The 17,268-nt window shown below is 40.9% G+C and overlaps 1 protein-coding gene across 2 annotated transcripts; it reads right to left on the minus strand.

Moving 5' to 3' along the window:
- Nucleotides 1-2,875: 2,875 nt before the first annotated feature.
- Nucleotides 2,876-16,976, minus strand: mier2 (mesoderm induction early response 1, family member 2). 2 transcript variants are annotated; one of them, XM_039812195.1, is made up of 13 exons: nt 16,868-16,976; nt 15,467-15,636; nt 13,858-13,971; nt 13,609-13,720; nt 12,546-12,625; nt 11,420-11,489; nt 11,072-11,223; nt 10,620-10,701; nt 8,822-8,916; nt 8,614-8,744; nt 6,452-6,594; nt 5,659-5,754; nt 2,876-4,859 (listed from the first exon to the last, which is right to left on the minus strand). In XM_039812195.1, the coding sequence occupies exons 2-13, from the start codon at nt 15,491-15,493 to the stop codon at nt 4,408-4,410; spliced, it is 1,554 nt and encodes a 517-aa protein (XP_039668129.1). In that variant the 5' UTR covers nt 15,494-15,636; nt 16,868-16,976; the 3' UTR covers nt 2,876-4,407. The 2 variants fall into 2 exon arrangements, with proteins under 2 accessions (XP_039668129.1, XP_039668128.1); XM_039812194.1 differs by having other exon boundaries at nt 5,650-5,754.
- Between the last annotated feature and the right edge of the window lie 292 nt (nt 16,977-17,268).

Below are 17,268 nucleotides of genomic sequence, written 5' to 3' on the forward strand. Positions count from 1 at the left end.
CCAATACTGGACAGCAGTCGAGTGTGTACAACTGTATGGATATGGTGAAAATATTGTACTGTACACATTTGATAAAACCTCCATGATTCAATGAAAGTTACTCAAAGAAGTCTAAGTATATAATACACAATATTACATATTGCTTAAAGACAAAAATATTCACATTTTTGTTGTTGGTTCAAGGCAACGTATGGTTGTGATGCCTTATTACTGTATGATATGGAGTCCAGGACATCTTGTAATAAGACTAATATTTTTATACCTAGAGATTATTTCACTTGTTACCTTTGGAATTGTTTTTTCTTGCTATAAACTTTTAGCTGCTTTATTCTGTCTTGTTTTGAAAGCCATAGATTAAACAACGTTTTTTATTTTTGCATCATTGTTGGTATAGAACTGTACTGGTAGCTCATCTCACCATGTCTACATGCAGCAATGATGAGGAGAGAGAAACACTATGATGAACACAGGCGGGAGGACACACACCATGATGGTCCTCTCCGAATATGCGTCTTCTGATAAACACACAGATGCATTTATGAACACATGTACAGTACATACAAGGACCACGAAATGTAAGGGGTTATGTTTTGATTGGCGCATGATTCACAGTAGACTCTCAGCCATCGTAGTGAAGAGACATATATGTATTATTTTCCCATGTAATTGAAACACAACAAATATGCTATATATATTATATATTATATTTCCATGTCAATGCAAGGCCCTCAATAAATACTTTTGAGCATTCTTGTCAAGCAAATAACCGTAGTTTCTGTATACTTTTTTGGGAGGCACAACACAAAGTATAGAAGTACAGTATGTCAGCCAATCATCTGTGTGTTTAAACCTTACTTGTTGCTTCACTCTCCATCTGACAGTAGATGCTGTATCGGGTGATGAAGCCATGACCGCAGCATTGCTCTGTTCCTTCACCTGCTGCCTGGGACCAGCAGAGGGCACCAGAGGGGGGCATAAAGGGGAGAAAGCAAAGGCGAGGGTGGGATAAGGTGGTGGAGTTGGCAGGAGTGAGAAGAGAGATAAATGTGCTGCAACAAATGAACTAACCAGAGTCAGATAATTGTCAACAGAACTGGATTTTGTATCCATGTTCTATTTTTCTTTGGCTAGTTGTTCATCCAAAAATGTAGTTAAGAGATGACCATTGCTTTATTTTTATTGCCCCTTGCTCTCTGATGTAGGTGGAGCAAATCGTTTGTATTCAATTTAGCAACTTGGCAAAACTAAGTGATTCTAGTATCTTTTGAGTATCAAATTCCCACCTTGAAATACTGCTGCTGTAACAAAGTTTCCTTCAGTGGTCAGCATGCATTCCTTTCAGGAACAATGGGTAACAAAAATAAAGCAGTGAAAGAAGTGTCTAAACATCCAAAGAAACTTCTCAAACAGCTTGTTTCTAGGGGGCATCCAAAACTCCTGTGCAGCATATGCCGTTACGTCATGTCCCGTGTTACTTCTTGCGTGTTTTCGGGACAACAACATAGTTTGGAGAGTAGGCTCGGGCATTCGTCCTGGTGAAAGATTTAGTAGTGTGTGAGCCACTGCTCAGTCTCACAAACAAGTGCAGGTGTTGCATCAGCTTTTAAAAAGTAATTCATACATATTTCGCTCATGTTCATTTTAATCGTTTATTTTTATTTTTACAAAATATAATAATTATAAACAAACATAACAGAAGCAGTACAATATATAAATTGCTAAAAATAAAAGAATTACTTAAAGGGAGTGATTCGGTGCCGTTTCCTGCCTTCATGGTCTCGTCATGACCCCCCGACCCACTCTCATGTAAACAAAGACCAAACAAATATTGATCTGAAACTGGCTTGGCTTCAACAGGAAGAGCTTCCACATTTAGAGACAGAAACGAGGAATAAATAGGACAGATGGAAGAAAGAACTTCGGGCTTAATCCTTTCATTCGTTCCCTGTAACTTCGCCTTTACCGCTTTAGAGAGTGTGACTAACGTGCAGAAGAAAATTCCACATATGTACGTTGTGTATGAATGGATACACAAACCAATACATGATTTTGTGAAGTGACAAAAAAAAAAATAATTGTATTTAATTATTCTTAATAAGGAGGTATCTTGAAGCTCATCAATCCAATAATCAACTAATATTCACTGTAATCTTTAGTATAAGCTTTGTCCATATACAGTACAGGCCAAAAGTTTGGACACACCTTCTCATTCAATGAGTTTCCTTTTTATTTTCATGACTATTTACATTGTAGATTCTCACTGAAGGCATCAAAACTATGAATGAACACATATGGAATTATGTACTTAACAAAAAAGTGTGAAATAACTGAAAACATGTCTTATATTTTAGATTCTTCAAAGTAGCCAAAGTTGCTTTTTTATTAATAAGGGACAAAATTCCACTAATTAACCCTGACAAGGCACACCTGTGAAGTGAAAACCATTTCAGGTGACTACCTCATGAAGCTCATTGAGAATTTGAAAAACTAAATTCAAGGTTTTCATGATTTTATATTACATTTTTCCTTCTGTGTGAATCTACAATGTAATCAGTCAAGAATACAAAAAAAAAAACAATTGAATGAGAAGTGTGTGTCTTCTCTTTTTTTTTTTATCTATGACCTCACATTGGGGGTTAAGTCTATATGATTCTCATCCTGGAACTGGCATATTCTTTTGAGATATTAAACTGTAGGATTAAACTTTAGAATAATATCTGTGCCAATTCATTTAAATATTGTGCGATGATAAAAGTGCACTGAGAATAGAGAAGTTTGTCTTCCTCAAAATTCATATGACATCACATGCGGGAACATGATAGTTTTGGGACACAGGCAAGAAAAAAAATAACATAAAAAAATGGAGAAACCGTTAGAGATTTGCACTATAAAATATATTATTAGAAATGTTATTGCATCTACATGTGTGACATTTGTCAGTGTATTTCATTATGTCTGGCGGCAGGGTTCGGTGAAGGAAATTTTTCAGAGTGTTTGTTAAATCCACAACGCAGTTTGGATCGGTCCCACTAAAAATATCACTAATGTACCTTTGTTCACACTTTGTTCACCGATTGGACGTTACTTGGATGTAAAATGGCAAGCATAAGATCGGACAAATTCCATTTCAGCATATTTGGACCCCAACGTCTGTTATTACATTAGTTTTTACTCTTACACCGACAAGATTCGTCATATTCCAATAAACGTCTAATCACGTAATCGCTTTCCTATCTGATCGGTTTGTGACACCTGTCCAGAGTCATAGCGACTGACTCTCATTGATTAACGGTCCTGGGGATCATCAAAGTTGTAGAACCTGAGAAAAGTGTGATTGCAGTCAGTGACTTACCTATGTTCGCATTTACATTTTACATTTACACATTTTATTTTATGCCTAATCTGCATGGCAAACAGCCTCCTAATGGTACGAAATATTCAACATGATGGAAACGTTGATCAGAAATGATGACAAAGCACTGCACCTTTGTAAATCTCTATGTAAATCTTCAAATTAAGAACAAGCATGAAAACTTCCACAAAAGCAAAACTAAGACCTGCAAAAAATATTGAGCTCTTTTTTTCCGACCATGTTCAAATCTTAGTTTCAGCTCTTTATATGTAAACTAAATTCTGACTCTTCCGCCACACTTCAGACGAGTGGAAACTAAACCGACATGAGAAACCGAAAGAGGGAAAGCAAATTACGGACTTCATCGAGGACCTTTAAACTTAAGTTAAAGTTTAAATAAAGTATTCTATATATACTTTGAACGGACAGATTTCACTCTGTGGTCAGCATGGCAGCAACCATGTCAACATGACACCTTCTCCAGAGACAGATCTGAAATGGCTGCAGCGGCAAAAATGCTGATCAATATGCAGAACGTATACCTGAAAATAAATGGGATTGGCTCTTGCAGGAAGAAGTTTGGATGAAATCTGAGCTGCATTTAAACTTTCCCATCCTGATAAATAAGAAAAAAAGGAACAGTGGTTAATGTTGACAATCATTGATCCGTTTTAGGAGAAAAAAAATGGACTGCTAGCCACTTGCTTACTGGTTTGTTTGCATGGCAACAGCAGCTCTCATCATCTGCACTGCACTTTCACCAGTACAGTATGTATTAATCATAGCCAATCAATAGCTCTGCCCTGAAAGTAGGGATTAACACTCGTCATTCACAATGGACAGAGGGTTCAAGTGTCTCAGTTTAAAAAGTGGGTTCAGACAGGTGAGTAACCCCCTAACACAGGTAGTAGGTCCTTTCTTTTTCACAAAGTAAGGTAAATGCACTTTTTGTCCTGGTTTTTTTCAAGCCCTGTGTAAATACCAACAACCGATCAAAGATCTCAACACGGCAAACCATGAAGAGTACCACTCAGTTTTGAATTCCCCATGTCTCTTCACTGTGTGAGAGAGCGGGGATGCTGGACAGGAGAGGAGTGCAGCAGGCTGCCAAATGCTTGGAAGTGTGACGGGAGGACAGAAGAGGAGGGAGGTGAGGCAGACGGCAGACTAAACTCTACCTGCAGCCCGTGTGGGGAGCCAGTACCACCGCCTGCTGCGTCACAGTCAGGGCCCTCGGAAACAAAAGGTCCACTACACATGTGCAGCTGGTAAAAACAGGAGCCTGGGAGGCGATAGTCGTCATGGCAGGACGGAGGGCTCCCGCCAGCCCACTGGGAGCTCTGGAGGGAGGGCGGGGACTGGAGCTGAACTAGAGCTGAGGGACAACAACTGCCTGAGTCAGGATCCCGCAGGCCGTCCATGGGCGGGAGAGAGAAGGGACAGCCAAAGAGCTGCTGAGGACATCCGTCACCACACAAGTCTGACAGCCCCATCACCAGCTCACCATCTGGACAGATCAACAAAATGTTATGTAATCTTGCTTTATATGTTCCAGAAATGTTCACATACTGGATGTTTTCAGTTAAATTAGCTTTATCCAAAACATTTTCAGTGAACTAAAACTTGTGTACACACAGTAAATACAGCTGCTTCAAAAAGTATTTATTCCACATTTATGAAACTGTAAATTATGGCATCAGTGAGTTTCTCTTTAGCGATGGAAGTAATTGACAGAAACATGCATCAAAGTGGCTCTTAAATGAGCACACAAACATTTCATTTGCAAAGGGACCTATGAGTTGCCCTCTCTTGCCAAATGCATGGGAACTATTTATCTGCTTAATCGTTCAGCACGAGAGCAATATGTATGATTATTTCATTTTGTTTTGTTGATTTGCATTGCAAATTCCTTATACATGTGTGTGTGTAAGTTGTCGATACGCACTGCAGCCATAACAACAAACTGTAAATGTGTTCTTAGTAAACCGAAGTGATTTTAATTTTAACCTAGGGTTACACTTTGAACATATGAGATGGTAAATATGAAATGTACTTAAACATTTTTTTTTTTAAATACAAACGTCAAGAGGGCAAAGGTTTTATTCATCTTGAAATTATCTGTTAGATAATTAGTGGCATTAACTGAATAGCCAGAGGAGGCTTCATGGCCTACTTTATGTTATACAATAGCCCTGTGCCTTTTGGCTCTGATTAGATTATCTACCACAGGCAAGTTAATGAGATTTGTTCCCAACCACCACAGTATTCATATTCTCTCTCTAATTCTCTCGTCTTGCCTTCTTTACCTGCAGGCCCAGCCTGCTTTCTGTGGCCTGTCTGGACCGAGTTCATGGCTTTAAGAGAAAGCGGGGAGTTCGCCTGCGGCGGGGACGGCTCTCCTCCTCTGGAGCACCATGTCAACAGGTGTGCATGCACACACATACAGATACAGACATGCATACGTGCACGCACAAACACAACAACATAGGACACACAAGAAGCAAGAAAAGAGTGGGGAAAACAAAAGAGGTGAGACATAAAAATGATTCATAACAGAAGATAATGAATATGTGATGTCAGAATAAAAAGGCAAACCACGTTTTCAAAATAAGACAATCAATAGATAAAAATGAAATCCATAGAATTGCATGTTAAAAACAATGACTAGAAGAAAATTATGGGATTTGAAATATGTGTCTGACATGGTATGTACAGTAAATGGTTAAATACAGAAAGATGCACAGCTCTGATTCCAGCATTATGGGAAACTAAATCCTCAAAAAGGCACACTGGGATTGTTTTACTATGCGCTCTATTCACTAAATGGTAGAGCTAAGTGCTCTGAGACCAGCTTCCACTTCAAATGAAACTTAAAGAGTAGAAATCTTCTAAGGTTTGTGCGCTCTAACGTTTTAATGTGCTTGTTGTCCAAGCTATTCTGTCTTGCTGTAAACATGAGATAATGGGAATACTATTTCAGGGTATTACGGCTGTAACCCTTGCTTCACTATTATTTGTGTTGGTCATCTATAAAAAGAGCAAATTTAACTGTGGCAACAGTTTTCAGAATATGAGCCACCACATCAGGTGTTTGATTACCTTGTTTGTCCTGGTCCAGGCTCGCCTGGGGAGGTAATGGGGACTCCAGCTGCCCAGTGGCCATGGAGCTGTGGGACAACAAGCCTGAGGAATTGTTGCTTCCCTCCAGCTCCCCAACCTCCCCGTCCTGGTCTCCATCCTCCCTGTAGCACACAACCCAACCACTGTTAGCGTACCATAGTGTGCATCAACAGTGAAAAGTTATCAAGACACAATTTCAGACAAAGAGCAGAAGAGTGATAGCCTGACGTCATCATACTCAGATTCTAGTCAGAATATGAGTCTGATACTGCTCCATTGGGCTGTGATTATGGGGCGTGTTTCAACCGAACCAGGAAAGAAAATGCCTCTGCACTCAATTGGATAGACCTACAACCAATCAGAGCAACAGAGTATGTGACGTATGTTGAGCCACGCATAGTTGTCAACAGAACTCAACTGCACGCACGCTGTTCCTCTTTTAAAATGAACGCGCTGTCGATATCTTCTTTAACAGATGCGATCTACAAATCTCAATTCTCCAGCGGCAGCCATCTTTGTTGTAAACGAATACAACCCAAACTCAAGTCCAGACCGAACTTCCCGACCTCAATTGTTGTGGGCGGGGCTACGTTTGGCTGGCATCCAGGCTAGAAGAATGACACACCCTTACGGTACAGATCCACTTTTGCGACACGACTGACGCGTGGTGTCGCGACGCCTCCCCTCATTTGTAAGTTGATGGGCATTCCTCAACTTACAGCATTTTTGCAACGTCTAGCAGAAAAAGGATCCCACGTTCTCCCCGTCTCCTCTGTGCTCTACTTCTATTGGATAGTCGCGTCGCGTTCAACGGATTAATTTGCATAAAGCTGGGCATCGGCCAGCTTTTTGACGCGCAACATTTTCTCAAATGTAGCGCCGCCTTCCCGGAATGCTTTGCGTGCACGTTGAAGTCGCTTGACGTCACCCATAGGAATATAGTGGAGCGCGGCGCGACAGAAGCATCGCACGGACAAGTGGATCTGTACCGTTATCCCTAATTTCCACCAGGCGCGTATGCGCTGCATTTCGGGCGTGTGGCGTGCCCCGCGAGCAATTGCGGCCATTCAAGCCTATGCTTGATATTCCACCAGCTGCGCCACGGCGCGTCCCAGAAGCGTGCGTGAAGCGGCTCTCCGCTAAATATACGCGCCAGGTCTATTTTCATGCGGGCCGTTCGGACAGCCAGGCAGTGAAACAGCAAGACTATCCTGTCAATTTACCAAAACACACCCCCAAATATCGATGCAAATATGTCTCCTTTACAACACCACGGACAACAAGCGATTCATCTTGGAGGTGGAAAAACATACATTAATACCTCATCACAGATCTCTTTTTAAATCAGGACAACACCAGAAAAGAGAAGGCATGGAGTTTAATTGCAGGAGTGTTTGGAGTGGAAGGTAGACACTATCTTAATAAACACGTGATTGTTCTGTAAAGGACTTGTAGAGTCAATAAAATCTGCGAGTCGGGCAGCAAGACAATCCACAGCACAGACGCACCCAGTAGAGAATCGGAGTAAGGCACACACCCTTTGCTGCTCTCCCTATACCATGGAGGTGAATGGAAACTTGTTTTGGTGCTCAAAGAATTTTAAAAAACTGCATAAAAAAACAAACATAACATTTTCCCAGAAACAGTGGCCCTGCTACTCTGGATATTCAATATTCATAAGGGCTATTTTCCAGTAAACAAGACACATACATGTTTTGTAATTTGGGATTAGACCAGTAGCAGAGGTGCATTATAAATAGCGTTGACAAAGCTATAACTAATGGGAATGAATAAATAAACAGCTTTAAAAGAGATCAGGTGTTACTGAAAGAGGTTCTCGGAATAGGACTGTTATGGATTTAATGGGAAGTTCACATGAGGAACATGCAGGAAATTCTCATTGCAGGGGGAAATAGAATACAATCATAGGCTTAGACATAGAGTAGATAACATCAAGATGTCTTTAATACATTTAAGATGACTCACAGCCTAAAAGTTCTACCTTTCCATGATTATATATTCTAGTATTTCAGCATACTGAATAGCAGAAATAGCAAGGTCTCACGTTCCTGTTTACAAATCATGCATGCTTGGGCTCAGGCGGCCATCAATCTTGTCATTTGTGTTCCAGCAGTACTCACATGCTCTCTGATTGGAGGCTGAACTTCTTGCGGCTGAGCCTGGTGGCCTGCTGGGTAAAGTACTCGTGACGGTCAGACTTCTTCCACATGTAGTAATACTCCACACACTCCCCAACAGAGCGCGTTCGTACCTGAGGAGGAGGAAAACGTTTTTGCATTGAGAAAAAGCTCTCATCATCAGTCTGGAAAGACTCGACTGTGCACTCACCTTATTAGCATGAATGAGGTGGAAGTTTTTCCCGTAAACCCGAAAGCCATGCTCAAAACTCCTACACTCCTCCTCACTCCAGGCACAAAGCTCTTCTAAAGAGAGGGAAAAGCACCAGAGGTATTTTAGCACTACACATCCATTTTAATTACAGTACAGTACTGTTGGCATCATTAATCATTTTTTATTATTATTTTTTTTAATTAATGCAATGCAATCACAGCTTTGTGCTGTAGATCAGGGATTTTCAACAGGGGGGTCCGGGACCATTTTTGTTAATTTTTGAAAGTTTTTTCAAAAATCCAACATATTATTAGCAAATATAAATCCCCACTGATGATCGGCGTGCTGGCCTATTGGTAAGGTAGTCACTAAGATAGCCATCCACAGTTAATTAATTAATAATCCACTGTGCCACATGTATGTTTTAACATTAAAACATGATTAATAAAATCATGCCAACAATTGTTAGGCTTAATAGCTAAGTATTCTATGCAAAAAGACGATGCATAAAGGCTTTAGGCCACTCTACATGTTATTGTAGGCCCAGTTGCATGCAACTTCATTTTATACAATATACTGTATGTAGTGGGGGTCCCCTGCTCCGTCTCTCTTTCAGTTAAGGGGTACTTAAAAAATGTTGAAGACCCCTGCTGTAGATGATCACAAAGCAGGGTTTTGATGTCGCCTCTCAATGTCCAGTTTTGACTTGATAGAGCCAGCTGCAGAAAAACTGGTAGGTGGCTCGTAGTTTTTTTCAGTTCAAAACTACAGTGAAGATCTTGGACATTGACAGGGTATTAGTACTTTGCAGTATCCTCCAGTAGAAATGCTTTCGTAGGGCTCAAACACTGCATGGGTTCTGCAGTTTCTAGAACTCAATGCTTGACTTCAGTCTCCCAAATGAGTCTACATTCCTTTATTTTACTTAGTGCCCCACATTTCCAGTTTCCTTGTCAAGGATGTAATTCTACAAGCTGTGGAAGGCATTGTGTTGGTGCCCAGCAACAGCAAATGTAGTTCATTGAGTTTCTAAAACAAGTCACTTCATGAGCAAGTTGTTATATTTAAACTTGTGGGCTAGTGAATTCTTTTAATTTCCCAAGATTATAATCTCATCCTACAGTTTGTCATTACATACGTAGCTCAGCTCAGGACTCGGATAGGGACAGCACTTGGATGCATGTTCTTCTATTTATGTCATACAGTACGTCGACTGACTGCACCTTGGCAAAATTGCACTTGATGAGCATTTGCGAGTCCCTGTAATTTACTAGCTATTGCCCAATTTCAGATCATCTTTCAAAGAAGTGAAAGAAATTAAAACCCACTGTAAGTCTCCTTCAAATCATCTGCATCAACAAATCTGACAATGGTATCGAAAAACAGCCTTTATTCCTGTCAGTTACTTCATCCATCTGCAGAGCAGAATGTCTGTTTCTGATCTTGTTGATATGCTGATGCTTGCTATTTTTGCATAAAATATTCAAAGCTGTTGTTTGACTGAGGGATAGCGCTCCGTTTGAGACCATATCAATAGCTGGAGGAAGGTTTGACTCCACTTCTGTTGTGTGTGGCTTTTTAGTCTACACAACTTGGTAGGCTCCTTTGTGGGAAGGAGTGACTTAACAAACAAACGTTTTGTGGTTTTCTTTCTGATTTGGTGGTTTCAATGCTTCAAGATCCATAAGAAAAGATACATTGTTTCATTAGTCATTATCGCGGTCATTGAGAGGATTATAAGCAAGTATAATAGCAGGTTGGAAAAAGTACTTTAGGACAACAGGAAGGTTCTTACCGCTGAACACTTTCACATTGAAGCGTAGTCGTCTCAGTGCCTCTTCTGCATTAAAGTTGCATTTTACTAGTTCATACAGTGCCTGAGAATCAAGAGAATGGATGAGACAAAAGGGTTAGACTGTTACAAAGAGACGTAATGGCTGCAAAATCTGATCTCTATTTTTACATTGAGTGGAAGAACTCCAGATTTACCACTGACAAAGACTGACCAAACAATCATCCACTATCAACTGCATTAAGGTGAGGTAGATTAGTCAAAATGTGGTGAATTAAGACAAGTTTTCCAAGCCTTGAGACATAGGGACACGTTTTGTGACAACAGCGGTACAACTAAATATTAAGAAAGCAAAGATAGTGAGCAGTATTTACAGCACGTTACTACAATCAGCCGGACAGCTGGAATACACTACTTGACAGTGTCTTCTGGACTGCAATTTAAAGTTACTATACCTGTTGGTTGTCTCGGACAGTGTCTCCTCGTGTTTGTGTGCATGATGCCCCCTGCTGGCCATGTGGGCTCTGTGCTTTCAGCAAAAACTCTTCTACTTCCTGCACTGGCAGAACACCCGGCCTCCACAGCAACTGGTCCTCACTGCTGCAGTCTAGAGCAACAACGAAATGTAGTGGAAGAAACAGAGAAAGAAGATGAGGATTTGGGAAGGAGAGGAGATAGAAAAAAAAAACTGATTGAGAGACAGAAAAAGGACAGTTTAGGTAGATAGAGATGTGCTTGTGTGTCTTGTTCGATACCTCCAGTGGGAGCTAACCCAGCAACAAAAGATATTTTCAGTTGCTTACCTCTCTCCTGGTAGGAATATGAACGGAGTGGAGGGATTTTTGCCTGGTACATAGAGCCAACCATGATCTCCTGAGAATGAAATCAAAGACACAGTCAGTCATAGCTTGGAAATGGCTCATATAATAAAGGCTGACATTTTGTTGAAGTATGTGCTGTGTGATAGGGTTCTTTAGGCAGACCTGCCCACTTGAAAATATAAGGACCTGAACAGAACCAGGTCTCAAGTCCAAGCTATTAGGCTACTTTTTGGTAGTCCGATTTTATCGCCACTAGTCTTTTCTCTGGCTTGCATACATGAATATATTTGTAAGTTCTGCATCTTTTGACAGTCAATCAAAACATTGCATGGGGCTTTGGTGGTTCTGTTGAAATCAGGTTTCAGGTCTTAGAACAGTTTGGGTTCAGTTGGTCCAGCAGAGTGGTCCCAGGAATTTCATATCGTACAATCCTACAGTACATGATTTATACCTGATACAAATGGTCAATACCAAGGATAGACGGTGTACAAAAAGTGGATGTAGCCACCGTGATGTCATCATTGGTTTGTGGACTACCGTTTTGAAGCCTCAAGTTTTGTCGCCATGTTGTTTTTTGAGACAGGAGTGACCATATTTGGCCAAAATGGGTGGAGCTAAGTTACCAGCTAACGCTAGCGTTAGATAGCTAGCTTGGTTAGCAAGGTGCATCCGTAATTCACGTTGGCACTTGCACATTGGCTTCACTTTTATACTGTACAGCCTATGGTACAAGATGTGTACAGCTTTTAAAAGCTGTCAAAAACTCCACTGCCGGGGCGGCCTCTAGTTTACCCAGTAGAGCGTGCGCCCCATGTAGTCCTTTGCAGCGGCCCGGGTTCGAATCCGACCTGTGGCCCTTTGCTGCGTGTCATCCCCACTCTCTCTCCCCCTTTCCTTTCTATCCACTGTCACTATCAAGTAAAAATGGAAAAGCCCCCCAAAAAAAGAAAAAAAAACTCCAGTGCCCATTGGATCAAATTTCCCCCAAACAATGTTCTATCCTATAAATACATGCAAACTGCAACATACTGTACATTAAGCTTAATGCCTCTTAGTTAAACTGAAACCACTGATCATACGATGCGTGTTGGAGCCATCGGTGGCCTACCTTGTGCTCTTCATTGGAGGGAATAGAGGCATCGTCGGAGTCTTCATCTGATGAGCTGACTAACGTGTCTTTGTCTCTACCTGAGAGACAAAACATCAGAGAGGAGGATCAGGCGATCATTTTAAAACACTGTACACATACTGCAGGTCAGAAGATTTTGTCAATCCTCTTGATGCTGACAAATCACAGTACCTTCAAATAGTATTTTGGAAACTTTATATATGTTCCATTTTTTTTTGGTTTATTGACCTTTCAACAAGTAGATTATATTAGTAAAATTCTATTGAGATACAGATCTCTCAAGTGAAACCCACCCAAGACAGCAGTGGGTAGCACTAAAAGGTATAGACAGTGTGGACATGATAACATGCTATATATCTTACTCCATATGAAATACAGTTCAAGATAAAGCAGTGACCAGTAAAGAATCAAAGACGAACAAGGGACCTCCTCTCGTTTACCTTCAGAGAAACTGAGTGCTCAGGTTATCTCTCCTGGATACATAAAGGAGGCAAAAGCAGCATACCTGCCATATATTTGGTTTTCAGGATATTTTGTGGACTCAGCACCAATACTGTCACTACCAGGGGAAGGCTGTTTGAATATGTTTAAACTTCCTCAGTTTAGAAATGTTTAAGTGTCTTTGACATCATTTAGTCATATGGAGAGAGACACATAAAGCAGTACATGCTGCCATACCAGGAAGTTCCCATATCACATTATACAGAAATAAACAAATCAAAGCTTTCATGTAATTTCTTGACATCATAAACTCTGGCATGTCATGTTATTGCAATGTACCGCCTGGCTGTAAGTAACACGCTGCAGTCTCAGCAAAGCACGGATTTTAAATTGAACAATGAGAAAATATTCCACCAAAAACAAAGGCTCCAGGGATGTTCCTTTCTTTCAGGACAGCTATACACAGTTTCATCAGAAAAAGGCCCTGAGTGTGCATCTGGGTCTTGAATTTATGAAGCTAACCCCCCCATTTTCTTCTTTTGCTGAGTTAACTTAAAAAGGCATATAGTGGTGCGTAAATGTACGTCTATGTGTAGGTTACCTTGGAGGCGGCGGAGCAGATCTGAGGTGTTTGAGGTGACTGAGGGGGTGAGATCATCAGCTGACGATTCTTCTTCCTCCTCCCCAGGAAAGAGATCCTCAGTTATCTGATCCTGTATAATACAAATGAAGAGCAATGCAACAACACGTTATAGCAAATCACAGCAAAGAACACAATAACAGAATACAGAATACACTCATAATACTCCAGGAATTAACGGTTCTCTGTGTTCTTGGCGTTGTATCTCACCTTGTCCAGTGTCATGTCTGGCAGTCTGGCAGCAATGCGACAGGTCTCCTTCTCTGGATCGGACACTGTGTAACCATACAGAGCCAGCAGCTCCTCCAAAGGAAGCTCACCGGCCTACATACAGGGAGTTACAGAGGGAGACAGCGACAGGTGAAGGGAGATGAGTGGGCTACTTTCACATTTCTTGAAAATAACCTCCTTCAGACATCTGTCGCCTCAGTGATCTCATGGACACTCTTGGTATTTTTTCCTCTTTTGTCCAAAGCTCTCACTTAGTTTGCAGACTCACTCTTGTACAGCCAAAACATTTCAAACAATACCTTTGCAGAGTGAAACCCAGAACAGCTCTTTTCATATCAGTCAAGATTTGAGGAGTTGAAGCAGATGCAATAATCAACAGCTGTGTTTTATATCATTTCTGAGCTTGGTTTTCAAAGGAAGTTTGTTCTAATGTGCTATTTAGCCAAGTTTGAAAAAAAAAATGATGCTATTTTTCTTTGCTTTGCATTTTGTGGCCATGGGCATAGAGCCAACCAGCTACGAGATAAATTGTGATCATAAAACATTTGATTTGGCGCTGAAAAAAAACAAAAACATTTTGAAAACGGCAAAAAAGGCAACAAAGGTACAAGAGTGTGTAGATAAAAGATCATAGACTTATCATAGATAGTAGCTTGCTATAACCGTTCGCGGGTGCGGTAAACATTTCCATGGTAACAGCGAGCTCCACCAGTCAGAGCCGTCGCTGTTAAGCTTAGGATGAGGGGTTGTGTATTGTGTGGTACTTCTCCATGACATCGCGAATAAAACATGTTTTTCTTAAAACTAGGTTGATATCATTGGATTTCTGGCTTCTACAGGGGCCAAAAAAACTTAATTTCACAATCTTATAGCTCGTGGTAAGTCTACCTTGGATGGTTTAGACATTATGGCTAATAATCAAAATCCTTATGTAGAAAATGAATTGGATTTTTACTTCCGAAACCACACGGTTGAGCGCTTTAGGATGGTCTGTAAAGCAAATCTATTATCCGTTAGCTGCTGCTGCTGATTAGACCATGTTTTGTTTGCACTACTCCACCTTAGCCTTAATGGCCAAAGGGAAAAACAGTGACACTATGTGAAGTGTGGAGCTGTTTCTGTGTGTGTAAATGCAGCTCCTGTCAACAGGTGTGGGGTTGGGCTCTGACAGAGCTTTGTTACCGTTACAGAGTAGATGCACTGTCAGGTGGTTTTGAAATATATACCGTAAAAGGCAGTAGTGCAACTTTAGTCTGAGGGTTGCGTGAAAACAATGCCATTTGTGTGTGTGTTCAGAGGGCTTTATCTGTTTGTATCCAAATCATTTTGTAAATAATGTATAAATATCTTGTAAACCTAACTTTAAAATCAATTAAAAAAGAACTTGAATAACACTCAAGTGTTAAGTGTATTAGTTTAGTAATTTAAATCAAAGCATACATTTCAATAGTAAGAATACTGTGACAACGGGTATGTAAGTGCAGTAAGATGTAGTAAGGTCTGCAGAAAAATAAGTTGCTGAAGAGACTGTGGCTTTGATACAGCAGCTAACTTTAACGTATACCGACAAAGTTGAACTTGACCGTACAGTGTGGGACTGCGCTGCCATCTTCATGGGGCGAAACGTTCTCTTCCAAGTCCTCTAAGGCCTGTTAAGTCTTCTTTTGCTTCTCCTGCTGAGGGCCTTCATCACTGTACCTCCTCCACTCTCCACTAGGCCACAACTTCCACACTTTTCTGCAGGGGCTTTTAATCCACCTGCAGAAACACAAAAACACAATGTTACTTGTACGGACATTCTACGCCATGTAAAACAGCATGGGGATGCATTATGGCAGCACATTCCTCTGTGTGTCCGTGGCAAACGTGCACACACGTACACACAAACATGGCTGATCCTGGCTCATCCTATTACAGATCAGCTGACTCCTGACTTTTAAACCACCCTTTTTAAACAAATGAGACCTGCTGTAGGGATACAAGTATCATTTTAAAAAATCCTACTGAATCGATATGTGGCACTCAACTATAACTTTAATATAATCTCTCTAAATCGCTCACAGATTAATCAGACAACCCTCTACAGATTTGGATTTGGTGTTATATAATGCCATATTCCTCTTAAAATCAACACATAACAGCTAATAGTATTTAATATGGGGTGACAGCATTTTCCGAATGTCTCAACTTGTTTTCCAATAGGCCTACAGGCTTTGGGCTAAAAGAATTAAGTCAAAGTGGAACATATGTCTTTGATGAAGACATGCAACTTGAGGCCACATAAGAGTTTAATACAGGGGTGAAAGAAATTCGGTCAGTAGACTACAGGACAGGGTGTAAGAGGATGAAAACAATCCCACCTAGTTGTGCCACCACTCATTGAATTAGATTATACTTCTAAAGACACCATTCCTCGGCAAACAAGTTTTAAAAGTACAGTGAAAACCTAAATATTAATGCTGTGTGCCTCTCCCAACCCATCGAGTGCTGTCTGTCTGACCAGGGGCGCTTTCCTGTGACTTGGTGCTGAACGTCTCTTCCTCTCCCCGGCTCACTACCAGTAGCACAAGAAGGAAATAACTAGTTCTCAATATTTCCGAAAGAGACAGTCGGAGTTTACCGCCACCAAGTCATGTCATCTCTCCCAACTTTTTCACTCAATCCACTTCGTCGGCCGCCGGGGCGCACCTGAAATAGTTCAGCACCGACCCCGCCAGGCTCCCTATTGTTTTCTACTGACTTACTATCAAGGCGGAGGGAATGGCTCTTTAAAGCTAAGAACGCGGAGAGAGGCGATACGCTGGAGAGGTTCTCCATTTCTTTCCCCGCTCCCCAGTTAAAATGCCCCCGTAGCCCCCTTTCAGCCGGCGTTCACCGGCCGGTGAAAGCGTCGACACTCTTGTATACCGTACGGCGTGACACAATAGTTAAATTCGGTCCAGTTTTTCTATCATTTGAGTCATTACATTCCTCGTTTTCGCTCACTTACCTCCGCCATTCCGTTTCTGCGCAAGCTGACTATTGCCCGGATGTTGTAGGTCTGCTCTTCTCTGTACAGCTCCGTTTATTGCCGCAACGATTCAGCAACATACAGGCTGTGCTACAGTTAGTTAGGTGCAGAGTTATATTGACAATTTCCAAGAAATTCGGCTATTTTTCTCTCGCTTGACAGATTGGCATATGAGAATTTCCTTTTTAGTTAAAAAAAAAAAAAACTCCCACTTTCGGTATCAATTTATAAATTATAGATTCTTAAACGTCTTCTAAAAAAGCTTCAAACAACGTAAAACTAAAACTAATCTTAAATATAGGCTCTATAGCCTAATGTTCATTCCCTATTTCATATGCTATAAATATTATGCCCCGTGTTTTCCCTTTGCATGTTTAAAC

The sequence above is a fragment of the Perca fluviatilis genome, chromosome 9 (assembly GCF_010015445.1).
Source record: "Perca fluviatilis chromosome 9, GENO_Pfluv_1.0, whole genome shotgun sequence".
In the NCBI taxonomy this organism is placed as follows: Eukaryota; Metazoa; Chordata; class Actinopteri; order Perciformes; family Percidae; genus Perca; species Perca fluviatilis.

Excerpts from the sequence above, each read along its gene's own strand:
- mier2 (XM_039812194.1), bottom strand. The coding sequence starts at position 15,493 with ATGAAGATGGCAGCGCAGTCCCACACT. Across the intron at positions 13,721-13,857 it reads CAGACATGACACTGGACAAG|GATCAGATAACTGAGGATCT; the intron begins GTGAGATACAAC and ends TGTATTATACAG. Across the intron at positions 8,745-8,821 it reads ACCTCATTCATGCTAATAAG|GTACGAACGCGCTCTGTTGG; the intron begins GTGAGTGCACAG and ends CCTCCTCCTCAG.